The 27701-nt window shown below is 42.0% G+C and overlaps 1 protein-coding gene across 1 annotated transcript; it reads left to right on the top strand.

Annotated features, from left to right (window-relative positions):
- Positions 1–87: 87 nt before the first annotated feature.
- DNAJB11 (DnaJ heat shock protein family (Hsp40) member B11) lies at positions 88–27227 on the top strand. The gene is made up of 10 exons (XM_080656520.1): positions 88–511; positions 3335–3491; positions 8503–8600; positions 10301–10433; positions 17062–17204; positions 17973–18055; positions 18694–18751; positions 20273–20384; positions 20821–20980; positions 23342–27227. The coding sequence occupies exons 1-10, from the start codon at positions 444–446 to the stop codon at positions 23404–23406; spliced, it is 1077 nt and encodes a 358-aa protein (XP_080512646.1). The 5' UTR covers positions 88–443; the 3' UTR covers positions 23407–27227.
- The last annotated feature ends 474 nt before the right edge of the window (positions 27228–27701 follow it).

The raw sequence follows: 27701 nt of genomic DNA, 5'->3' as shown, positions 1-27701 counted from the left end.
CTCTACCGCCCTTTTACGTAGTTTTCTACGACTCGCAGGAACCGGGGCTGAACGGATTCCGGCGGCGGCGCGACTCTCTGACGTTACCTCTTCCAATTGGCCAGGAGCTGCGGCTGCAGTTCCGAAGCCTAACTGGCCGCCCGCGCCGACTCGGAGGTGAAGTGTATCGCGCTGATTGGCTGCAAGGAGCCGGCCGCGTGTGATGTCCCGAGCAGCGATTGGCTTTCATCTGCTGGGGGGCTTCTCTCACCCGGACTCGGGACTCCCGGGAAGTGGACTGGCTGGAGAGGGGGGCCAGCTTGCGTCGCTCCAGCCCCCGCAGGAGACCCCGGCTTGAGGCGGTCTTTCAGGACCGGGTGGGCTGGCGAGCCGACGCGGCGCCGGAGGAGACAGTGAGGAGTGTGTTGGACAGGGGCCGGCATAGAGGCTGGCACAGAGAAACCATGGCCCCGCAAAACCTGGGCACCTTCTGCCTGTTGCTGCTGTACCTCATCGGGACCGTGATCGCCGGGTGAGGAACGGGCACCCGCGCAGTACGGGGCTGGTGGGTCAGTCTTGGCTGGGAGGAAGCTGGAAGGACGAGGAGGGGGCATTGCTGTGGCGAGACAGTGGGGCGGAGGAATGGCTTGTGTGGACCAGGCTAGTAGGGTGGAGAGGAGAGCAATGGGTGACACGAGTGAGAGGGGCTTAGATCCAAAGGCCCTGGAGAGCTAGACTTGTCCGGAGGGGTGGGAGTTGGATGCAGTGCCAAACACTACGCGGGGGCGTGGGGCTGTTGAGCTGGAGAAGAGGAGCCTGCCATGAGCCATTGGGGAGCTGACATTAAAGTGGGTGGGTCAGTGCCAGGCTGAGTGAGGAAGTTAGCCGAACAGGTAAGGAAGCCATGCTAGGACTGAAGGAAGTTAAATTGAATGCAGACCCTTTGGTTAAGTCCTTGTACCGCTTCTTGAGATTTTGAGCCTAAGCTGTCATCTTGCCTCATTGTCTCTCTCCGTGGTATATTTTTGAGAAGTTGAATGGTATTATGAGCGGGAAGAGTATTTCCCACTACTACAACAGGTAGTAGACTAGGATGCTAGTCCCCCCACCCCCACCCCACTTATGAATTATGTGGCCTTGAAGGAACCACCTGGATTCACATCCGTAAGTTGAGGATACTAATTTGCCTCCTGTATGAAGGGAGTAGGACCACCTAAACTGTTGAGGATCCTTCCAGCCTTTAAGATCCGTGATCCTCTATGCCTGCTGACCACAGGATATTATATGCCAGGCTTATATTTTAGAATGTGGGGAATAGTAAGGCCTTAGCTTCTAACAATAAGTTGCTCTAAATGGAGCAAATCCTACCTAACAAAGCTTTAAAATGTGAGTGCTTGTTATTCTCTTAAAGGCGTCCCCCCTGTGCATATATGCTTAAACTTGGTCATTTTTTTTTCTTATAAATCATCTTAAATTTTAAAAGAATTTAACTCCTAGGAAATACTTTATTGTTTTTGTTAGTACTTTTTACACTTACTAGTAAAGCACTAAAGTACATTAAGGTATTTAAACAAAATATCAGTATAAATATTTAATACTGTAGCTTTATACTTCAGGCTTTCATAAAGGAGTCTCTTGGGCACTGTGATGCTGAATTATGCTGGCTATCTTTTCCCTATATTTTCCTGAGCTGTTACTTAACCATTTTTATATTAAGTATATGTTAAATAAGCTTTATTCTTTATCCAGTTAACTCTTTTGTTATTAATTTTAGTGAACCTTTTTATTTAGTTAGTTCTTGTCTCAAGAGATATAAAGTTTTTGCAGATTTTTGGGGCCAAAGATAAAGCACCTAATTAATCCTCATGGAACCCTTTATGGGTGATAATTTTTAAAACTATGTTAAATGATTTTCCTGAAGTGTGACTAAAAGCTTATGAAATCGTTTTTGTTTTTAAATTAAATTTATTGGGGTGACATTGGTTATCAAGTGTACAATTCAGTGATACATCATCTGTATATTGCATTGTGTGCCCACCACCCAAAGTCAAATCTTCTGTTATATAGCACCTGAATCTTGATACCCCAATGCATGTTTCCCCCCACTACATTATAAAATTTACCATCACTGCTACATTAGTGTGTCCATTGTGAACAACTTTCTCATCAGCTTTGTTGACAGAATGCATTTTCAGAATAACTTCTGGCGGTTAAAGTGACTCTGGCTAAACGAATTGATTTTTGTGAGCATGCTTATCTATTCATTTCATTCAGTGAATTAAAAAATATTTTTATTGATTTGATTTCAGAGAGGAAGAGAGAGGGAGAGAGAGATAGAAACAGCAACGATGAGAGAGACTCACTCATCAGGCCCCATACTGTGTATTCCCCTGACCAGGAACCAAACCGTAACCTCCTGTTCATAAGTTGATGCTCAACCACTGAGCCAAGCTAGCCAGGCTCATTCAGTGGATATTTATTGATGTCTTCAATGGGCTGGCTACATTCCCTGCTCTGAAAGTTTATTATAGTTTTAGTCTATCTTCCCATTGGCCCTTCTTGCAAAGATTTCCTTTGTGATTAATTGGTTCCAGCATAGTCTCTTGCAAAGAGGTCTATGGATCTCTACCTTATCTTGATACCCAGCTCATGCCATATGCATGTTTTCAGCTGCTGTGACTTACAAGATCCTGCATATGGGCTTTAGCAACTGTCTATAATTAAGACTTGACTTAGACAACCTAATATAACTATTAGCAATGACTGCAAGATTGATATTTTCTCTTTCAGCAAAAAAGCACCACAACTCATACATCTAAATGGGTGTTATTCTCTTTTCTTATTTGGGCTTTGGCTTAACCTGTATATTAACCTCTGAAGTTAATTCAGTCACTTCATCTTTAGCATTCTTACAGTTCTACTGTTAGTTGGAACATTTATGTGTTGCAGTCATTTTGAGTAAAGAAAATCATCCATTGAGATTGTTATTTGATCTTCAGAAACAGTCAAATGTCTTTGGAAGTCAGTAACAGGAAAAGGTTATTGGTTGGCAATAACATGTAAATGTAAAGTAAGAAAATGGTTTTCTTGACTGACAGTAATTCTAAGAGAAGAATGCCACAGATATTTTGAATAATTATAGAATGCTCAAAAAGTAGATAGCCTCTCACTGTGATTACTTCAATATATAACACTCATTACAAATTCTGGTGTGTTCTCTTTTTATTTTGTGTGTGTGTGTATCACATGTATACCTTCATTTTCCTGCCCCTTTGCTCACAGGCAGAAAAAAAATGTCACTTTTAAAAATGTATTACATAACTATGTAATGAAGTATCCTCTACCCACTCCCCAGGAGAGATTTCTATAAGATCTTGGGGGTGCCTCGCAGTGCCTCTATAAAGGATATTAAAAAGGCCTACAGGAAACTGGCCCTGCAGCTTCATCCTGACCGGAACCCTGATGATCCACGAGCTCAGGAGAAATTCCAGGATCTGGGTGCTGCTTATGAGGTAAGTCAGGAAAAAGGATAATGTATTAATAAAACCCTGCATATGAGCGTTAGCAACATTCTATAATTAAGACACAGAAAAAACTGTAACACAGGAAATACTCTTCTTTCAAGCCATTTCTTTTTAAAAATAGGCTATAAATAAAAGTAAAAGTAGTATTTGATGTTATGTTGTACTTTAATGTTTATAGGTGTCATTTCCTGCCTTTTTTATATTAATATTTGTTTTATTAAGGAGAGTAATGTTGAAAAATGATTGATGATTGAAATAAAAGTTAGATTGATGAGTGAATAAGTAGATTAATCACCAAGCAACCAATGAATCAGTTTGGGAGCTGGAGCTAGAAACAAACAAAATCTAAATGAAGATCACAAATCCACATGCCTATATGGACCAGATAAGTAGCATGCAGGGCAGTTATAAGATAAAGCATCACAGTGGATATTCTGCTTCCAGTATTGGGAATCAATAGGGATTGAGCAGAACTGTGACAAACTGAAGCCTTCTTGCTGCATTTCAAGGGAGTAGCTGTTATTCAGTCCTATTCAGTTTTTGCCATTTTACAAATGCAAACACTGTTACCACATAATTTAATGTTTTAAGAAAAGTGGAAATCCAGATGTTTAAAGTAAATTCTCCTGATTGTAAAATGTTGCTAATTAATTCAATTTTAACAATTTTATTCATGCAAATCAAACAAAACAACTATAGTTTGAATTTGCAACCTCTAATCTAGAAGTCAAAACACTTTCATGTGTACTATCTCATTCATTCTTCACTAGGAGATCATGAAAATATAGTAGAACTGGACATATTCTTTTCCTATTTTCATTTTTAACAACACTGAGGAATATTTACTGAATGTATAATAAATCATTTACTATTTAAAAAACTTGTACACAGAACCTTTCAACACTATGGTGAAAAAATTTACAAATAAGCTTTGATAATCTTTTATTTATACTAATAAAAGAAAAAGATGCAAATCGACTATCTTCATGATGCCCACCAGCCAATCAGGAGTGACTATGCAAATTAACCCAACAAAGATGGCGGGTTAATTTGCATACACAAGCACCAAGCGGCTGGGGGCCCCAGCCACTCGGGGCCTCTAGGCAGCGTGGGAAGGCGGAAAGGTGGCTCTGGGCTGGAGCAAAGGCGGAAAGGTGGCTCTGGCCTGAGTGAAGGCAGTGCTGGCAGCCAGGGGAAGGAAGGCCCATTCTTGCAAGAATCTTCATGCATAGAGCCTCTAGTCTATTAATATAGGAGTTAGCTATTTTGTATGTGTTGCAATTCATCTTTCCTCTAAAAATAGAATAAGAGATGTGTGGTTTTGTTTTTTTTCCAGCTTTATTGAGGTGTAATTAACAAATAAAATTGTAATATATTTAAAGTGTTCATCATAATGATTTTGTTTCTAATCTTCACTCGAGGATAATTTCATTGATTTTTAGAGAGAGTGGAAGAGAGAGGGAAAGACAGAGAGAAATATCGATGTGAGGGAAACACATCAATAGGTTGCCTCCTGCACATGCCCTGACCAAGGCCCAGACCAGGGAGGAGCGTGCAACCAAGGTACGAGGTATGTGCCCTTGACCAGAATGGAACCTGGGACCCTTCAGTCCACAGGCTGACACTCTATCCACTGAGCCAAACTGGCTAGCACCATCATAATGATTTGGTATATGTATACATTGTGAAAAGATTCTACCCATGTAGTTAACACATCCATCACCTCACATATTTATCGTTTTTTGTGAGAATATTTCAGTTCTGCTTTCTTAGCACATTTCAATTATACAATAGAGTGTTATCAACTCTAGTCATAGTCACTATTTTCTAAAAGGGCACAGAAAAAAATTAACTCCAAACATCATGGAGCTAAAACTTCTGAATTCAAGTTAAATCTCTGTATGGTTAGAAGGCTAGAAACAAATCTGAAAAATATGTTGGTAGTGGAAGAAACCAAAAGGAAGGGATCCCAAGGCTTCCTAGATTAAAGAAGTAAATAAACTAAAATAGAAACTTATACCCAGGTAAAGCCTAGAATTAGTAGGTCCCCCCTTTCATCTCTAGGCACCTTCAGGGATCCTATAGGACTGAAATCTCTAACTTCAGGCTCTCAAATAAACTTGAGAGGGTTGGTGTACTTTTACATTATATGTCACATTTTTGTGTCTTGTTAATAATATGAAGTCCATATTTTTGCACTATATTTCCCATGAATATTCCCATTGTTTGCTAGGAACCCAGTACTCAAAAATGAATTTACCATGCTCTTTAAAGAATCTTCCATGTTCTTTAGCCATAACCTAGGCAGGTTCATTCATGAGATTGCAATTTATTTAACTCTTAAGAGCCTTTATAAGTCACAAGTTAATTTTTTTTTGGTCTCATTTACTTGATTGCTTTTGTTTCTTAAATAAATTAGAGTTGTAAGGTTGAAGAGTCTTTTGTGAACACAAATCTGTCTTCTACACTGAGCTGGGACTACTACATTTTAATTTGTTGACACTTTGTGGCTTGATTGGCCAATCAACTAACCTGTTTTATTTCTGTTAGAAATAAAATAGTTTCCAAGATCATAGAATTAAATTGCATTCCTTAGAGAGAAAACAGTAAGGAATGGTAATAGATAACTTTAAGGGTAGTTTTGAGGGAGTTATTTCAGAAGCCTCTGATGTCCAAAAAGAAACTGATTAAAATAAGTCTTTGGGGTTTTTGAAATGGTGTTTCTTATAGATCCACTTGTAGTGTTCATTTCTTTTTCAAGACAACATCAGAGAAGTAGACTTGAAAGTGGAAATCCAAATTGCATAATAATAATACATGTGGATTTTTGGTGTGTGTTTTTAAGTTAACTCTGCCAATTTCTTCTTCTCCAACGTAGCTTTTTTTTTTAGGATATTTACCAAAACATCCCTTCCTCTCACTTGGTCTATCATAGTGGCTTTAGTCAAATACTCTAGTCACTTCTGGACTAACCCATTTGTCTTTACTTTTAAGAATGCTCACTTTCACATACACTCAAATTCTTTTCATTCTTCTAAATATATCTTAAATGTTAGTAGATGTTTGCTGGGCCTCTTGCACATCATTTAGGCTTTGAGCCAAATGTGTGTCCTGTTTACATATGGCCATCAGATTCCTTTTCTTTTGCTGAGTCAACTTCCCCATTTATTCCAAACCTCTTCTGAGCCAACACAAGTATGGGTTTGCAATAACTTTCTCCTTCACTTGCTGTTTAAATAGGAGTTTAAAATATCAGAGAAAGAGTATTCACTTATTTAATTTTCAAAGGTGTATGTGTGCAGGTACTTCAGATTGCTCTAAATAGATGGGAAGTTTTTTTTTGAACAAAAATTCTGAAGAGTACAGAAGCTTATTTTGTTTTTACTTTCTTTGGTATTATGTGTGGAGTGGCCCAATGAGAAAGCATATACCTTTAACCGTGCATGTAGTTTTCTAAAACCTTTAAGTCTTTCAAGCTGTGAAGTTGACCTTGAGCAACCTTCACAGAGCATTGTCCTTTTTTACTCTGCAATGCAAACACAGGAAGTTATGAACTTAAATGTATACATGGCAGACAGCATTCTTCCATAAATGTATTTCTATTACCCCCTCCACCCCAAATGAAAAAGGAAATGTGAAAATATAGCAGTTTAGGCCTTTTGGGAGAGTCTGTCATTTTATTCCCTTGATTTGCCAATCTCTTAATGTGTGTGGTGGAGGGAGAAAGATGTGTTATAGACATGTAGGGCTGAGCAAGTTTTAAGGTTGTCCTAATTTACTGTTTCTGGCACTAATGAGAGTCTGTCATAGTTATATCCTAGGTTATAGTTAGGGAATAATATCACATAGTGGTCCATAGCATAAGCACTGGGAGGTAAAACAGGAATTTATCTCACCTCTTTTCTGTTACTGCCCTCACTTTCATAACCACATCATTAATCTCAGATATTATTTTTATGTGATTAGGTGAGCTTAAATTAAAAACATGAGCATATAAGCCTAACCAGTGGTCACGGACAACAGGGGGGTGGGGTATGCGTGGGGAGGGGTTTGGGATGGGAATGTGGGGATGAAGACAAATATGTGATACCTTAATCAATAAAGAAATTAATAAAAAAATTAAAAACATGAATTGAGGGGATCCCCACCCCAAATTCATTTTATTCCCTGTGATGGGAGAGAGGGAAGGGAGATGGGGCCCCAAAGGAAAATATGGATTCTGTTTCCAGGAGACTTGATCATGAACCATAAAGGGGAGAGGGTGAGGTAGCCCACTGGATTACCATCCTCACTTGCCTGAAGTGGAAACAGAGAGGTGAAGTAACTGGTGGAAGGTCACATAGTGACCCAAGGGCGTCAGTTTTCCAGACTTCCTTCAGACAACACTACGGCCAACAATTGACAAATGTGGCCCCTGGGAGTTGTTTGCACTCCCTGGAAATAGCCCAGAGAAACTGCCCTTTCGCAAGCCCCATCTCGGAAGTCCATACTTCTTCAGATATGAGAAAATTAAGGCCTGGGAAGAAGAGGAACTTGAATCTCAATATGGGGACAGCATCCCTACACTTGGAAGAGCCAGAGTTGGGCTTTGAATGTAGGCTTGTCTGTCCCCAAACATGCCCCTTTTCTCCAGCCAGAGATGGCCGAAACAACCCAGCTTACTTCCCTCAGCCACCCCAGCTCCAAATTCTTTGCCTTTGAGTCATTCCTTCAGGACTTTTTTTAGACACAAGCCCCTTCCTCAGGCATTCACTCAACAATCATGTAAAACAACAACAAAAAACAAACATGAATTTAGCAATCTGGAAGTTAGAAAATGAACGATGCATCAAATAATTTAGTCTACTAAAGAAAACTTTTATAAACATGCCTTAATACTATATGTGATTAAAAACTACATTCACTAAAATCTTAGACACAGTATTACAGTTTTTAAAAAACCATAGTATGAATGCACCTTATCTGAACATTACCAACTCACAATCTTTTTTGTCCCCAGGTTCTGTCAGATAGTGAGAAACGGAAACAGTATGATACTTATGGTGAAGAGGGATTAAAAGAGGGTCATCAGAGCTCCCATGGAGACATTTTTTCACAGTATGTAATTTACCCATCTGCAAAGTAGTAGCATCAGAGAATGGATCACTTAGTGATTATGAAAGAATTATCCTTGCTACCTTGTTCAGAAGCTTTTGATGAAGAGTATAACTCAACTGATCCTTGACCAAAAGGTCAATCATCATCTCCCTGTGAGAATGTCCTCTTCCATTTTCACAAAGCTCCAGAAAAAGACAGGTAGCATTGAAAGGGCTGTCCATCTAGCCAACTGTATCAGTCAAATCAACCCTGACAGTGTTGGGGGGACACATAAACGTTGGAAACCAGTTTGTCCTCGTCTCCTTGCTGTCAGCATTTGCAAACCATTTAACTAGCAAAGTTATTCTTGTAACAGAAAGAGAGGAATTCCTACTGCCATACCTACAGCTACCTCTCTTTCATCCTGTCAACATGAGTGGGACAATTATGATAACCAGCATTTAGGGAAGGAATTGGAGTAGAGGCTCTTTACCTCCTGCTGTGAGGTGGCTTTCTGGAAATGCTAAGTGGTTGGAATAGTAAACACCTTTCTTTCCCACTAGCCGAATCCCTCTTGTTGATGATGTCCTATAATAGGAAACCTTAACCTAGGATTTCAACTCAAGTTATGAACAAAAAATGTTTGAATATGCATTTCTATGGGGAGAGGCTTTATTGTTTCCTTCAGATTCTCAAAGGGTTTTGTGAACCCTTCTCCAAAAGAAGTAAAAGTCACTATCTCATACAATAGTGTTTGGGGTGACAGTAGATTTTTAGGACTTGTGAAGATGTGTAAGTAATGTGGTTAGGAAATCCTTTTCTTCCCCGGGGTTGATTTGGGTTTAGTCTGCTAGGGAAGTGTCCCATTCCTCTTGGCTGTTAGAAGTGATCCCTAGGGATGCCAAGACAAAAAAAAGTTTGTTTGTACCTCTCAACCCCCACTCCCCAAACCCTCCCTCTCCGCTTTTATTTAAGATTCAGTAATCCATTCACCAAGACTGGTTGGCAGGGGGGAGTTATATAGTTGTCATTGTCACTGTGCTAACATCTGAGGCTTAATAATACCAGAAATTAACATTAAGATGAGCACACCTACACAGTTGAAGGTCACTGTTTGTATTGATCTCAAAGTGATGCTTCTGTTACAAAAATTAATTTTGGTTTTGTAGAGATCAGAACTTCCTTTTCCTTAAGGTTTAGAATTGTACTAAGGCTGATGGTTTTTCAGTTTATTTAATTATGTACCCAGATATTTGTACAGAGTAGTTGCTTTCACAAAAGTTAGTTCCTAAAAAGCATATAAAGTGAACATTACAAATGTGCAGAATTACCATTAAGTTCATTATTACATGGTTTATATATACTGTATACCCTTTCTCAATAAGCCCATTATATCTTGATATTCCTCAATATTGAAACATTATTTCATTGATTAAGCCCAACTGAATTCATTTGTATAACTATATATTTGCACTATACTATATATCTGGACAATACTATATTAAAAAGTAATTTTTTTTGTGGTGGGGCAATATAGTTGATATTGTATAAATTAAAAATTGTGTATAATGTGTGACTCCAAAGTACCAGTATTTAAAACGTCTTTTAGTTTTATACCATATGTTGGTAGGACACAATCTTTTATGAATGTGAAGAAAACTGAATCATTGTAAGACATGAACTCTGATTTCTTTTCCTGTTAACTTTACACTTATCTACAGCTTCTTTGGAGATTTTGGTTTCATGTTTGGAGGAACCCCTCGTCAGCAAGACAGAAATATTCCCAGAGGAAGTGATATTATTGTAGATCTAGAAGTCACTTTGGAAGAAGTATATGCAGGAAATTTTGTGGAAGTAAGTTCAAACAATATGGATATTCACATTGACTCACAAAACTTGTTCTTTTGACTAAAACTAAGGTGTTTCTGGGCACCTTCTCTGTCTTGTAGGGGGTGGGAGAGTGACTAGATATGTAGAGTTGCATTAATCATAATCTTTGGTTCATGATACACTGTTATGTCATGAACTCATCACCCTGCCCAAGAACGAAATAAAACAATACCACCACTTATATCTACCTACGTGCTACTTCCCTATTATGTTCCCCTGCCTCCCTTCAAAGGTAGCTGCTAACCTAAATTTTGTCTTTATTATTTCCTTTCCATTCTTATCTGTTGTATTATATATATGAATATCTGGTTAAGATATTATTTATTTTCATTGTTTTTGACTTTGTAAAAATGGTATCATACTGTACATCATAGTCTGGTACTGGCTTTTTTCATCCATGTTGTTGCTTTTAGCTATAAGTCTGCTAAGTAGAATTTATCACAATGTATTGACCACAATGTATAAATAGGCACATAGGTTATTTCCAGTTTATTTCAATTTCAAACTGTTTTTATGAATATATATATATACATATATGTATATCTTGAGGTACATATGAGCAAGAATTTCTTTTGGATGGTTATAAGTAATAGTGGAATTGCTGGTTAATATGAACCAGCATTCACTTGTACAAGATACTACCATATTGTTTTTCAATTGATTAGTACCAACATTTCCACCTGCAATTTACACTGAGTGGCCAGATTATTATGATCTCTGAATGCATAATAATCTGGCCACTCAGTATATATTAGAGGAGGCCTGGTGCATGAATTCTTGCATGGGTGGGGTCCAGCCAGCCTGGCCAGGGGGAGGGGACATGGGCGGTTGGCCAGTCTGCCTGCTGGTCAAACTCCTGGTCGAGGGGACAAGTTGCATATTAGCCTTTTATTATATAGGATATACACTGAGTGGCCAGATTATTATGCATTCAGAGATCATAATAATCTGGCCACTCAGTGTATAAAAGATCCTATGATCTGCCCACCTCTCCAATATTTTGAATTATTAGACTTCTCAGTTTTCACCCATTAAATGGGTATAAAATGTTACCTTTTTGTGGTCTTAATTTGCAGTTTTGATTAGTAATTAGGATAAGCATCTTCATGTGTTTATTGGCCATATTTTTTCCTGTCTTATGAAATGCCCACTCATGTCTTTTGTCCATTTGTCTTTTGCCCTGTTCTCATTGATTTATAGGAAAAGCTTATTCTTACTACTAATCCTTTGTTGGCTGTATGTGATACAAATGTATCCTATCAGTTTGTCTTTTAATTATATTGAAGATTTATCTAAATGAACAGAAATAATTTTAATGTGGTAAATTTATCAATGTTTTCTTTTATAGTTAATTTTTCTGTTTTATTTAAGAAATTATTATTTGCCTTAAAATCAGAAAGCAATTTTCTACTAAAAACTTTGGGATCTTTTAATTTGAGATTATTCATTTCTTTAATTCTGGAAAATTTACCTATACTATATTTTTAGATATTTAATCCATTGGCACATCTACTTCTATCTGCTGTTAACTTTCTTTTAAATATTAAATATTTCTACTTCTTTATCCTTCCCTGCTTCCTTCTAGGAGAGACCCTCATGGTCTCCCAGCTCACTACTTTAATCTTCAGTTATGTCCATTCTAATAATATGCCATCAGCTGTGTTTTTATTTCAACTCATATTTTTATACATAACTAGAGGCCTGGTGCATGAAATTCATGCATGTGTGGGGTCCCTAGGCCTGGCTGGCGATCAGGTTCCCTGCCTCCCCACCTCCTCCTTCCCTGGCCACCCGCGGCCCACCGCCTCCTCCCCGTCTCCTTCCCTCACTGCCAGCATCCACCACCACCGACTCCCAGTTCCCCATCCCAGCCTGGGGCCTGGCCCTGATCAGGCGATCAGGACCTGCCAGCCGGGGGAAGGACTGGGAGGTTGACCGGTAGGGGGTAAGGGCCAACCACTGCTGCGGCGGGTGGGCAGCGGGCTGATCTGGGCCTGCTGGTGGCAGGGGAGGGAGGGGGGGAGGGACCCAGGAGGTTGGCCGCTGGCCCATAAGAGGGAGCCAGCCCTCAGCACCCCCTGGGAAAGGGGCCGTGTCCGCTACCACCCACCACTGGTTCCCCGTCCCAGCCCAGGAGCCCCGCCCCAATCGAGCAGTCGGGGCCTGCCAGCCAGGGGGAAAGACCGGGAGGTTGGCTAGCAGACCCCATTGGCAATCAGAACCTGTGGGCTGGGGCAGCTCCTGCATTGAGCGTCTGCCCTGTGGTGGTCAGTACGCGTCATAGCGACTGGTTGTTCTGTCGTACGGTTGTTTAGGCTTTTATATATACACTAGAGGCCCGTTGCACCATTATCATGCAAGAATAGGCCCCTGACTTCACTCCCAGCCGCCCGAGAGCCAGAAAGTCCCTGCTCCCCACCCCAATTGCCCGGGAGCCAGCAAGTCCCCGCTCCCCACTCTAGCCGCCCAGGAGCCGGCACGTCCCCCCTCCCACCAGGAGCCAGCAAGTCCCCACTCCCCAGCCGCCTGGGAGCCGGCAAGTCCCCGCTCCCCAGCCACCCGGGAGCAGGCAAGTCCCCGCTCCTGGGCCGCCCGGAGCTGGCATGTCCCCGCTCCTACCGGGAGCTGGCAAGTCCCTACTCCCCGGCCGCCTGGGAGCCGACAAGTCCCCGCTCCCTGGCCGCCCGGGAGCCAGCAAGTCCCTGCTCCCGGGCTGCCCGGAGCCAGCAAGTCCTTGCTTCTGTCTGGAGCACCACTCCAGTAGCTCCCTCTGCTGCCCTGCTTCCCCTCATAGCAGGCTTCACACCGCTCTGCACCTGCATATGCAAATTAACCTCCATCTTTGTTGGGTTAATTTGCATACTCACTCTGATTGGCTGTGGGCATAGCGAAGTGATGGTTAATTTGCATGTTTCTCTTTTATTAGGTAAGACTAGAGGCCTGGTGCACGAAATCGTGTATCAAGGGGAGGGTCCCCTCAGCCTAGCCTGCACCCTCTCCAATTTGGGACCCCTCAGGGGATGTCCGACTGCCAGTATAGGCCCGATCCCTAGGATGAGGCCTAAACTGGCAGTCGGACATCCCTCTCACAATCCTGGACCACTGGCTCCTAATCGCTCATCTGCCTGCCTACCTGGTTGCCCCTAACTGCCCCCCTTGCTGGCCTGGCCACCCCCAACTGCACCCCCCGCCAGCCTGGTTGCCTCTTACTGTCCCCCCTGCTGGTCTGGTCGCCCCCAACTGCCCCCCCTGCTGGCCTGGTCGCCCCTCACACTCCCCTCACTGGCCTGGTCACCCCACGCAGCCTGCTGTTCAGTCGTTTGGTCATCCCTCACTAACCCCCCCTGCTGGCCTGGTCTTAGGTAGCCATCTTGTGAGGGCGTGAGGGTCAATTTGCATATCATTTCTTTGTTATATATGACTAGAGCCCGGTGCACAAAATTTGTGCACGGGGGGGGGGGGTGGTCGTCAGGTCCCTCAGCCTGGCCTGCACCCTCTTGCAATCTGGGACCCCTTGGGGGATGTCTGATTCCCGATTTAGGCCTGACCCCACAGGGATTGTGCCTAAACCGGCAGTCAGACAGCCCTCTCACAATCTGGGACTGCTGGCTCCTAACTGCTCGCCCACCTACCTTCCTGCCTAATTGCCCCTAACCATTCTGCCTGCCTGCCTGATTGCCCCTAACCCCTCACCTGCCTGCCTGATCGCCCCTGACTGCTCACCTGCCTGCCTGATCGCTCCTAACTGCTTCTGCCTGCCTGCCTGATTGCCCCTGACTGCTCGCCTGCCTGCCTGATTGCCCCTAACCGCCTCTGCCTCGGTCCCTGCTGCCGTAGCTTCGTCCAGAATGACGTGGAAGGTTGTTTGGCTGTCCGGTTTAATTAGCATATTATGCTTTTATTATTATAGATAGATGTTTAAACTTTTTTCTTACTCTATTTCATTTTTATAATGTCTTTATCTTTTTAAGTAGTATCATGCCTATATTAGATTCTTAGGCTGTCTTCTCTAATAGATTTGTTTAAAATACACGTGTTATCCAGTTTGTTATTTTTGGGGGTGGGGGGGTTGGTAGATAGTTGGAGTCCTCAGGTCTCTAGTTGTTTTAGATTTGGAGCTCATATGCCCGCTGTGGGTATCAATACCTCTCTTCCCTTATGGAGCATATTAGGGCAAGCACTTATCTAGTGGTTTTACCTGTGTTTTGTTTTCTTGGATTTTTTGTTTGATGTCTGGGTTCTACTGTTTCCTGGGGAGGAGAGGGCATGTCCCGAGGCAGTTCAGGAAGGAGGTAAGAGCAGAACTTCAACATTCTCTAACTGCCTTGCTAGCTCCTGTTACCCTTATACATACCAGTTCAAAGAAGCATTCTATCTCTGGAGTTTTCTCACATATTTTGTATTATTATTGTTTCCTGAAATTCATATTTTTTGGGGATTTTCTGTTTGTTTTGAGAGAGAGAGAGAGAAAGAGAGAGACATCGATTGGTTACCTCCCATACAATGTGCCCCGACCGGGGATTGAACCCACAACCTGGGTATTTGCCCCTGACCAGGAATTGAACCTGCAGCCCTTCAATGCATGGGACAGCACTCCAACCAATTGAGTCACACCGGCCAGGACTGGAATTCATGTTTTCTTATAGTTTCACATGGTGGTTTTGGAGGAAATAGCAGTATTTATGCATATGTGCCATCTTGACAGGAAGCATGTTCTTAGTTGTGGCTTTTGCTCTGAATAGTTGAAAGAAGAGGACTAGGCATTACAGAAGATGCAACTGGCTTGTAATACTATTGTTCAGTCCGAAGAATGAGAGAAAAGGGAATTCAAAATATGTGGGTCATCTCTCCTTCTGAAACAGGAGAGCTTGTTCAGGTAGGAGAAAAGAAGTGAGCCTAGTTAACTCCCATGTTTCCTTCCAGTCCTGTTGTCTGTAGTCATCGCTAATACAGAGTATATCACTTTTTGCAGTTAGTGTGTTTTTAAATAATTCTTTGTAATGTAATTATTATGAAGGATGTAAGTGGTCATGCTATTTAAATGACCCAATAGTGAATTCTTTTTTTTATATAACTTTTTAAAAAATATTTTTTATTAATTTCAGAGAGGAAGGGAGAGAGAGAGAGAGACATGAATGATGAGAGAGAGTCATTGATCTGCTGCCTCCTGCACCCCCCAACTGGGGATTGAGCCCACAACCCAGGTATGTGCCCTTGACCAGAATCGAACTTGGGACCCTTTAGTCCATGGGCCGATGATCTATATCCATTGAGCCAAACCAGCTAAGGCATGAATATTTTTTTTAAGAAAAAATTATTTTGAGAGAACATAATGGTTAAAAATATGGACTTTGGAGCTAGGTTGCCTGATTTAGAATCCTGGCTCTGCCATGACTTAGTTATGTGACCTTGGTCATGTTACTGAACCTTTGTGTACTTTCATCACTTCCTCTGTAAAATAGAAATAATAACAGTTCCTACTCAGAAGGCTGTTGTGAGGATTAAATGAGTTCCCATGGCTTCGCATATAGTAATTGCTGTAAAGTATTTGCTCTAATTACTATTATTGTTATTTATTCAGTTGACCTGGGCTTTCAGGGATTTTTCTCCAAGCATTTGTGTCACCTGCTGCGTGAGCATGTGCTTTGTGATTAGGTGTTTGACTAATTAAATAGGTAAAAGCAAGAGTACATTTTTCCATTTAAATTAGGTTCCACATAATTTAGAGGATCAGAATGTTTGATTGCAATCAAGTACAAAGAGATGATCATTGTATCTTTTCTTATGTGTTAAAGTATCAGAATTGAAATAGCACTGGAAGCAGCCCTAGACTGAGTTGCCTGAAACAAGGAATTGTTTTCATTAAGTTAATCAGAGCTAATCCTCTGGTGGTAGCCATGTACCAGCTCTTCAAGGCTGTGGTTCTTCAGGGGTTATGCTTTACACAGCTCAGATTTCTATGAGATAGTAATTCTGTGAACTACTTTAACTCAGCAGTATTCAATTGTGCCTTATAAATGCTGATATGTTACACATTATTTTTCTGTTGTCTTCTTTCTTTTTTTCTTTGTTTAATCCTCACCAGAGTATCTTTTTTCCATTGATTTTTAAAGAGAATGGAAGGGAGGGAGGAAGAAGCAGGGGTTGCGGGGTGAGGGGAGGTGAGGGAGGAGAGAAAGAGAAACATCGATGTGAGAACACATCAATTGATTGCATGCACCCTGACCAGGGACAGGGCTGAACCACAACCTCTGTACGTGCCTTTGACTGGGAATCAGACCTGAGACCCTTTGGTCCTCAGGCCAGTTCTCTAACCATTGATCCAAACCAGCCAGGGCTGTTCTTTCTTTCTTCCTTTTCTCTTCTCCAACCTTAGAATGAGTCATTTAAATATCTGAATGTTTCATTACTGTGTGGGGCTGATTTGTAACTTCTGAAATACTTCTCTCAGCTCAGTTCTCCCTGAGGGATAGCTACCAGAGAAGGGGAAGTTCCAGCCCTGGCACATGTGCAGAGAGAGCCCGGGCCAGTTCAGGAAGCCAAAGTCTGTTTCATGTGAGAGAGAAGCTAATATTGTTTATGCACTTCTTAGGTAGTTAGAAACAAACCTGTGGCAAGACAGGCTCCTGGCAAACGAAAATGCAATTGTCGGCAAGAGATGCGGACCACCCAGCTGGGCCCAGGGCGCTTCCAGATGACCCAGGAGGTGGTCTGCGATGAGTGCCCTAATGTCAAGTAAGTGACATTTGTTCTACCAAGAGACACTTTAATCATCTTGTTTGTCTAATAAAATGCTAATGGTCCATTCCTAGATTTTTTTTCTCTCCCTACCCTCATTCTTCTCTCTCTTATGTTCTGCCAGTGGATAGAACAAAGAAATTGTACATTTTTATTTTTCCCAAAAGTATTTTTTTTAAATATCTTTCTTTATGTTTCTGTACTAATGAGCAGTGGCCTGTATTTCTGAATATGCCTGATAAATGTTTGATGTTTCATTTTTTCCTACTTGGAATATTAGAGCAATATTATATGTCTAGCAGACATTTCAGATTAGAGTGCTATTTGCCGATTGTGTTATAAATACAATACAACTATTTAATTGAACCTTAAATTGTATGTATCAGAACTAGGTCAGCTGTTTGTGGGATCAGGAAAAAACTCAGACAGGATAAACTCTCCTGCTGGATTCCTAATAACATCACCCTGCCCTTCCAGATGCAAATGTATGTAAGTGGGAGTAGTTTTCTCTGTGATGGATCATGCAGTTCAGAGTAATCAGTCCACTGCAGTTGCAGTGATTGTCTACTATATAGTAGTAGCTTTTTCCTGTTTTGGCAAGTGGATATAAATAGATGTCAGCTGGCTTTCTCAATTAGAGATACAGGATAGTCTTCCAAGAAAAAGCTCTGATAGAATAGATAAAACTTTAATTATTTGTACTGGGGGTTTGGCTTGTATTTTTTTCTTTTCTTTTTTTTTCATTTTAACTTCTCTTTGTTTCAGACTAGTGAATGAAGAACGAACACTGGAGGTAGAAATAGAGCCTGGGGTGAGAGATGCCATGGAGTATCCCTTTATTGGAGAAGGTAAAATATTGGCGTTGATGTTTTATTATCATGACTTTCTGCTCTGTTTGCTTGTGAGTGCATCCCATTCTCCTCACTCCATATTCTTAATGGCCACATAGTAAATGCACGTATTATTTCTATCACTCTTTAGTGAGTTTAGGGTACAGAAAGCCTGTTGTGACCATCATGGTTGGACACCGTAAGTCTTAGCATTACTGTTTACCCTTTGAATATCATGTGCAAAAGTTACTATCAAGTAGCCTAAGTTATATCAAAATTTAGGGTGTTCAGATCTTAATGGATTAATTTTAACTCAGCAACAAAAGAAGATATGTAACTTTAGTTGGCATTAAGGTACTCTGAGACCTTACCTTTGGGGTTAAATTTAAAACTCTAAAAGGAAAAAAGACTTTAAGACTTCAAGTTCAAGAAATCAATGAATCATTGTCTGTTTAGGAAATAGGTCGTTCTCTACTAGTATTGCTGTGCCTGAGGTCCAGGTGATCTTGACTAATTATTTGAAACTTGGTATAACCAGGTTGAGACACTGCTCTCACAGATAGATTTGATAGTCGACACCTTAGGTAGAGGTTTTAAATAGATTTGCAGTGTCAGACATGTGTGGCTCACAGTCGGCTCAAATCTTTTCTGACCAGGTGAGCCTCATGTGGACGGAGAACCAGGAGACTTACGGTTCCGAATCAAAGTTGTCAAGTAAGTAGTCTAATTTTAGAGGCTTTCCCTTCAGTGCCTGCTTTTCAGATGCATCAGATTATAGAAATATGGGTAGTCACCAGGGAATTTCCAGACTTTCTCCTCTGTTTAATGTCTGTCACACCCTCAATGATTACTTGTAACTCTACAACAATACTGAAGATTTGGGGTTGAGGCCTAGGTTTTGACCTTGTTATATATTTACTCAGAGCCTACAAATTCAAAAGGTATTAGAAGAAAATAATTAATAAGACAAGTAAGAGCTGTTAAAGAGAAGCAGACTAGAATGGGAAGTGGAGGAGACCTGAGGTGTAACTGATCAAAGGCCCCATCCAAAGGCTCTTCCTTTACATAATGTTATTATTTCTCTCCTGTTACCATTTTGGAAAACAGTGATTCCTTTGCTTCTAAGGATTCTTTGAAATAAGGTTCTCATCTAAATATGGAGAAATGGGCACCCACCTCCTAGGGCTTTTCACTCACAGCACTCTTTAAACATTTTTTTTTAACTGATTTTTAGAGCAAGGAAGGGAGAGGGATAGAGAGAAACATCAATAAGAGAGGAACATCATGGATTGGCTGCCTCTGCACACCCCTTACTGGGGATTGAGTCTGCAACCCAGGCATGTGCCCCGACCTGGAATCAAACCAGGAACTCTTGTTTCCTGGATCAGTGCTCAACCACTGAGCCATACTGGCCAGGCCACAGCACTCTTTAATCTCCTCTGATCTTTTCCCCAGCTTTCCCCCCCTTGTCTTTTTTTTTTTTTTAATATATATATATATATATATATATATATATATATATATATATATAATTGATTTCAGAGAGGAAGGATGAGGGAAAGAGAGAAACATCAATGATAAGAGAGAATCATTGATTGGCTGCCTCCTGCACGCCCTCTACTGGGTATCGAGCCCACAACCCCAGGCATGTGCCCTTGACTGGAATCAAACCCGAAACCCTTCAGTCCACAGGCTGACGCTATCCACTGAGCAAAACCAGCTAGGACCCTCCCCACCCCCGCCCTTGTCTTTCTCATCACTTCCCAGAGAAACTGGAACATGTACTTTTCCCTAAATAAACCTGGTATCAAGTCCTTGTATTCCCCAAAATTCCCTCTTGCCCTATCCTCACCTTCCCTCTTGCCCACCTTCTCTGCATCTCTAGGGCTGACCTGGCCTTGGGGAGCCTAGCTCTGGAAACCTCTCCAGACTCATTCCTGATGCCCGTCTCCCCAGCCCCCACTGCTGGAAGTTGTCTTTCTCTCCTTTTACATAGTCTAATTACTTGTACTTTTATTTACATGCGTTGGCTTCTACTGATTGTAAGCTCCTTAAGAGTAGGGTTCAATAAATCTTACATACCTTCATAGATTAATACTACGCACAAGAGTATCTAATAAATGCTTATTGTTTAAATGAGTGATATTCATCATTTTTCAAAATGTTCTAGAAACTTTTTGAACTCTTCCCAAAGAAAGATGAAAGTCAGTGATTTTTACCTTATTTTGTTTCTAGGCACCCAATATTTGAAAGGAGAGGAGATGATTTATACACAAATGTGACAATCTCACTAGTTGAGTCTCTGGTGGGCTTTGATATGGATATTACTCACTTGGATGGTCACAAGGTAAACAAACCAATTTTCCTGCTTCCTGCCTGACCTCTTAAAGCTTTCATGTAGGTGGTGTTGAGATTTGTCAGCCACTTTGATCATTTAAAACCACGGGGACTTCTTAGTCCTTGTGCCGCCTCCTGTCCTCACTCTACCGCCCAACATTTGGACATTTCAGCTCCTCAGTTGATTGCACACCTATGTTAGTCTTAACCTTATAGTCTCCATGGGCAGAGCCTTACTACTTTATTGTTTGTGTTTGGTTTTTCTTTTTCTTTTGAAAGCCTTCTCTTTCTTTGGCTCCTAGTATCCTAATGAGTTTCCCTGGCCCCTCATCCTTTCTGCCTCCTCTGAGGTGTGACATGAGCTTTGAGCACCTGTGATCACGAGAAGCGATGCTATACTTCAGGAGTACCAGTCCTACTCTGGTTCATTAGCTTTTGCTTTCCAGGTACACATTTCCCGGGATAAGATCACCAGACCAGGAGCCAAGCTATGGAAGAAAGGGGAAGGGCTCCCCAACTTTGACAACAACAACATCAAGGGCTCTTTGATAATCACTTTTGATGTGGATTTTCCTAAAGAACAGTTAACAGAGGAAGCAAGAGAAGGTGAGGGGTGTAATGTGTATGACTGTGTGTTTGTATGTCGTAAGGGGTATGAGAATAAGGTGGTTAAAGAAGATAGTCAATAAGACAAAAACCTCCAGTGACATCAGACATCAACTAATACTAGTGAACACAAGACTAGTGAACATGCCTTTCTGTAAAGGCAATATTAACAACTAGTGGCCCGGTGCACAAAATTTGTGTACTGCGGGGGGGGCGGGCCTGTGCCCTGTCACAGTGTGGGAGCCCTGCAATCCATCACCCCAAAGAGGTAGGCCCTGCCCACCCATCTGGGGCTCCTCGATGGATTGCCCCAAAAAGGTAGGCTGGAGCCAGGGGTCCCAATTCTGTGCCGCGTGGAGCCACAATATCCCCAGGCCTTGCTGCGTGGAGCTGAGAGACTCCCAGGCTTCGCCGCAGAAGCCTGTGCCGGGCCCCGCCCCGTCCCCAATGCTGCAAGTCCCTGCCCACGCGCACCTGCTGCGCATGCAGCCTCCTGCTGATTGGTTGTTACACATGAGGGTGTCCCGACCATTTGCATATTACCCTTTTATCAGTATAGACTAGAGGCCCAGTGCACGAAATTTGTGCACGGGGGTGGGGAGGGTGTCCCTCAGCCCAGCCTGCACCTTCTCCAATCTGGGACCCCATGAGGGATGTCCGACTGCCCATTTAGGCCCAATCCCAGCAGTCGGACATCCCTCTCACAATCCAGGACTGCTGGCTCCTAACTGCTCGCCTGCCTGCCTTCCTGATTGCCCCTAACCGCTTCTGCCTGCTAGCCTGATCACCCCCTAACTACTCCCCTGCCAGCCTGATTGATGTCTAAATACTCCCCTGCCAGCCTGCTTGCCCCTAACTGCCCTCTCCTGCAGGCCTGGTCACCCTTAACTGCCCTCCCCTGCAGGCCTGGTCACCCCTAACTGCCCTCCCCTGCAGGCCTGTGTCCCCCACAACTGCTCTCCCCTGCAGGCCTGGGTCGCCCCCAACTGCCCTCCCCTGCTGGCCTGATTGCCCACAACTGCCCTCCCTTGCAGGCCTGGTCCCTCCCAACTGCCCTCCCCTGCTGACCATCTTGTGGTGGCCATCTTGTGTCCACATGGGGGCAGGATCTTTGACCCCATGGGGGCAGCCATCTTGTGTGTTGGAGTGATGGTCAATGCGCATATTACTCTTTTATTAGATAGGATAGAGGCCTGGTGCACAGGTAGGGACCAGCTGGTTTGCCCTGAAGGGTGTCCCGGATCAGGGTGGGGGTTCCCTTGGGGCATGGGGCGGCCTGGGCGAGGGGCTTGTGGTGGTTTGCAGGCCTGCCACGCCCCCTGGTGACCCAAGCGGAGGCCCTGATATCTGGGATTTATTTATCTTCTATAGTTGAAACTTTGTAGCCTGGAGTGGAGTCAAGCCTCCTGCTTGCTCCGTGGATGCAGCCATTTCTGTTGGGATTTATTTATCTTCTATAATTGAAAATTTGTAGTGGAGGCTAAGGCAGGCCAGGGTTTCAGAAGCTTGGCTTCCTCCATTGCTGGGGGCAACCCTAGCCTCCTGCTTTCTCCAGCTCTGTGGCTGCCGCCATTTTTGTTGGGATTTATTTACCTTCTAAAATTGAAACTAGCCTGGAGTGGGCCGGCCAGGGTGTGCGGAAAGCTTGGCTTCCTCCATTGCTGGGGAAACCCAAGCCTCCCTCCTGCTCTCTCCGTGGCTGCAGCCATCTTGGTTAGGTTAATTTGCATACTTGCTCCTGATTGGCTGGTGGGGGTGGCTTGTGGGTGTAGTGGAGTGATGGTTAATTTGCATATTACTCTTTTATTAGATAGGATTCTTCTGTAACAGGGTTACCAAAGGCTGTGTAAGCTGGGCTTTGAAACCTGGGGAGTGATAGGTTGTTTGGATGTGGGGGTGTGAAATAGAATCACTTAAAACAAATGAGCAGGACCAAACTGTTAAAGGAGAGATGTGAATTAGAGGCTTAGGGGTGATGTCTGCAATGACTGGTTGAGAAGAGGGCCCGGTTGGTGGATCCTAAATAAAAGGAAGAAGGTGAAAGGTCAAAACTGGAAAGAGGACAAAGATGAAGGAATGGAAGATAACTAAAGAAATTATATTCCATTTTATTTGCCTTTTCTTGTAGGGTTTTGTGGGATGTGTGTAGTATATGTTTGAAAGACAAAGACAAGGGATCATCTTGGATGTACACATGCATGTGTGCGGGGATCCACATGTGATGAAGTTGGACATTGTGGTTATTAGTTTAATTCACATCATGGTGGTCATAAGGCCCTTTGTGAGCCTCCACATGAAATATGCTCTTTATATTCCAGGAAGTCACATTTTTATTAATGGAGCTATTTCTTCATTCTTTAGGAATCAAACAGCTACTGAAACAGGGATCAGTGCAGAAGGTATACAATGGACTGCAAGGATATTAAGAGTGAATAAAATTGGACTTTGTTTAAAATAAGTGAATCAGCGATATTTATTATCTGTGAGATTTTTTTTGAGTTTCCTTTGTTTTTATTTTCAATATGCAAGTTTGGTTTAACTTTTTTCTTCTAATGATCGTCATGAAATGAATAAGAAGGCTTAGGAATTTGTCCATTTTTGTTCAGAAAAGAATGACCAGAAAAAGGTTTAATAATACCTCTCCCTTTGGGGATTTAATGTCTGGTGCTGCCATCCAAGTTTCAAGAATTAAAGCTGCAACAGGACTCCAGGAGCAAAAGAAATACAATATAAAGGGTTGGAGTTAATTGGTAGCTATTTCATTGAAAATACCAACTGGAGAAGTCTGTTTTTAAATACATTTTGTTGTTAATTTTTCTTGACTCCTGTCTCTTGTTGGTTTGGCTATGCTATTGTCTTTTCCATCTCTGTTTTGGTCATTTTCCCTTCATCTGCCAGTTTTCCCTCCTTGGTGCCTGTGTGTTGGCTGTTCTCCAGTCAAGCAAGCTGGATGCATAAACTTGCAAACAGTGATAAAGACCCAGTCCCCATACCCATCTTCTAGAAGGAGTTTGAAGAAACTGAATAATAGGTTAGAGATGAGGGTAGGTCAGTGGTCGGCAAACTTATAAGTCAACAGAGCCAAATATCAACAGTACAACGATTGAAATTTCTTTTGAGAGCCAAATTTTTTAAACTTAAACTTCCAACGCCACTTCTTCAAAATAGACTCGCCCAGGCTGTGGTATTTTGTGGAAGAGCCACACTCAAGGGGCCAAAGAGCCGCATGTGGCTCGCGAGCCGCAGTTTGCCGACCACGGGGTAGGTGAATCAAGGTTACACAAAGATCTCATTGTCCTTGAGAAAGTATACTTCCTCACTTAGTTTGGGAATAATAAAATATGATATGGATACTTTTCTGTTTAGAAGGCACTTTCTTATACTGATCTCAGTGTAGTTCCAGCAGCCTCCCACCTTTGGCTGTGGGGCAGCCAATGCCTTTTCATTACATTTTGCCTCTTTTACAACAATGAGTGGAAAGGGTGAAAAAAAAAATGGGATCTCAGTTGACCTGAGGATTAAAAAGCCTTTGGTTTTTGTTAAGAACTAGGATTACCACTGGCTCTAGAAAATGAATGTTAAGGGGAATTGCAAATTACACCTGCCTCTCCCGCAGTATCTAATTCAGATGATACGTGACCTCCTTCACTTATCTGCATTACACAGTCATGTCACACTCTACTTTGCATCTACTGTTGGGACTCCTTGACTCAGCTAGAGTGTTTTAATGCCATTGAACGATTTCTGTTGCAATGAGTGGAGCTGCCTTTGAGCCATCAGTGTAGTTCCAGCAGCCTCCCACCTTTGGCTGTGGGGCAGCCAATGTCTTTTCATTGCATTTTGCCCCTGTTTTACAAAAATGAGTGGAAAGGGTGAAAAAAAAGGGAATTTCATCAATTTAGAGAAGTTAAGAATAAGGTAAAAAGCAGTACACGTCTAGCATCAATCACTCTTTGGACTTGAGTAATTCATCTCTTTTCACTTGTGGAGAAAAACAACCAAAATTAAAAGGCTTACTTTAAATACCGAAAAATCTTCCTTAGAAATGAAATGAAACCACATCTATATATATAAAAGCAATATGCAAAGTGTCCCCTCAGGAGTTTGACCAGGAGACTAGGAGTTTGATTGCTCTCTATGACGTGCACTGACCACCAGGGGGCAGCGCGGAGCAAAGGGAGGACCCGGCTGGCATCTGGAAGGCCACAATCGAACCTGATTGCCGGCCAGGCCTAGGGACCCTACCAGTGCACGAATTTTGTGCACCGGGCCTCTAGTAAATACATATGTAAGTTAGTGGACTTTTTGTACATTTACTATTCATTACGAACTAAGTCGCCCTAGTTGAGCATTTCATAGAAATAATCATCTACATTTCTCATGTATTGTAGCCCAGGAGAGCTCTTGACCATTACTTGCACTTGCTGATCTCCTTTTTCAAGATTTTTGCAAGTCAGTCATATAGTAAGCTAGTGTTACTAGTCTTGCTAGAAAGACCCCATAGAGATAATACTCTTGCTATAAATAAGAATGTTAATGAGGCTTTGTCACTCCTGTTTATTCATGCTGCAGGCTGCCATGATTTAATGAGTTATAAAAATATCTCATTAATTAACTCCAAGCTTCAGTTCACCCTAAGTGCTTTCTCTGAAGCACATTTTAATGTGGAAGGATTTGTATCAAAGTTCCACAGATTTTCTTGTAGTAAAGAAAATCATAGTAACAACATGGTGCTGATGGAGATGATGGAAAGATCATAAAACCAAGCTCCAAAGCCCAAGCTCATTGCACTGTGGTACAACTGCATCCCCAGAAGTCATTGCTGTCAAAAATGGAGTGGTGGTCCCTGAGGCAGCAAGCTCCCTACCACATGGACCATAGATACCCACCTGTTCAGGAATGTTGAGGAATGTTGCAGCAGGGCCTCCCGGGCTTGGGAGGGTGGAGTAGTCAATAGGAAAGGTCCCTTCAAGCCAGAAGCTTCTGTATGTTACAGTTTTCAAATGAAGGACTGTGAAAACCTGTTCTCTTCTCACTCGGTTAATACTGAGTGCTTCCTCTGGGCCAGTTCTGTTCAAGTGCTTTATATGGAGGAGCTCATGTCTATGGAAGAGGGACTGTTATCCTCAATTTACAGTTGAGGAAATAGTTTTCAAGCAGTGGTGCCAGTATTTGAACCCAGGCAGTCTGCTCCATAGAATGTACTCTCCACTGCCATGAATTCAGGACTTCTACTTAGAAAAAATAAATTCTCTGTAAACAGGATTTTAGATGGTGATGGTGGGAGAATAGATAATAGTGTCTTTAGTCCTGAAGGGAAAAATGTCATTCCAGTGAGAGAGGTAATTAAGCAGAAAGGGTTGGCCTGGAATCAGACTCAATTTCTGTGACACCTGGGAAATGGGAATAATAAAGGGTGATATGTTTTAACCTGAGCTTCTGTGCATTTCTAATGCATTTGGGCTACTCATTTGATTTGTTTACTTCCTAGTCCTCAGTTGGACTTACTATTGGTTATATTGCCAGGTTCCTGAATCCTGGTTGGGTGTTGGTGCTTAGAAATCACTGTTTTTGGAAAAAGAAACAATATGGAAACTTAAAACCAATTTCAAAAGTTGCATTGGTTGCTATTAGAAATGAGAATGGAATGAGGATTTTATTGTCTTCTTTGGAAAAGGATAAGTGCTTTCAACATCTACCCTGAACAAAAAGGCATATACAAGGATGCAGGAGATAAGCAGAGAATAAAAAACAGGTTGGTAAGTGTTCATTTTGAAAAAAATTCTAGTCTTTCAGTCACCGAAATTGTACCAGTACTGATGAGCAATGGGTGAATACGGGTCACAGCAGTTGGCACCAATACACTTTCTATGGTGATTGATATGTCTAGGGCCCAGACTCTTTCTCTTCCCACTAAAAGAAATCAACACTTAGGAGTGGTATAACTTTAGGCAGAGTGCCTCTACTAATGCAGCCAGTCTGAGAACCACATACCTGGAGGGCAGTCTGGAGTGTCAATAAAAATCATCTGAAGCTGCATTGTCCAATACAGTAGTCATTGAGCACTTAAAATGTGACTAGTGCAAATTGAGGTGCTATGAGCATAAAATACATGCTAGATTTTGAAGACAGAAAAAAAGTGAAAAAGATATCAATGATAATTTTATATATTGATTACATGTTAAAATTATAGTATTCTGGATATGGTTGGTAAAATATATTAAAATAAGATACATCATTAAAATTCACCTGAGTCTTTTTTGTTCTTGTTTTTACTTTTTAAAATGTGGCCTGCCCAACCAGCGTGGCTCAGTAGTTGAGCAACAACCTATGAACAAGGAGGTCAGGGCATATACCTGGGTTGCAGGCTCAATCCCCAGTGTGGGGCATGCAGGAGGCAGTTAACGATTCTCTCTCATCATTGATGTTTCTCTCTCCCTTCCTCTCTGAAAGAAATAAAAATATATTTAAAAAAATTATAATGTGGCTACTAAAAAATTGAAAATAGCTGTAGCTCACATTCTATTTATATTGATAGCACTGCTACCAATGATAATTGTATATGTTGATTACATGTTGAAATTATAGTATTCTGGATATGGTTGGTAAAATATTTATATATCTAAAAGGCTAAGTGTCTGTCCATCCGACCGGTCGCTATGATGCACACTGACCACCAGGGGGCAGATACTCAACGCAGGAGTTGCTGTGATGCACCCTG

Source organism: Plecotus auritus (assembly GCF_963455305.1).
Source record: "Plecotus auritus genome assembly, chromosome: 2".
Taxonomy (NCBI): domain Eukaryota; kingdom Metazoa; phylum Chordata; class Mammalia; order Chiroptera; family Vespertilionidae; genus Plecotus; species Plecotus auritus.
Note: the sequence above shows the minus strand (reverse complement) of the source record. Positions and strands in the feature narration are given on the sequence as shown.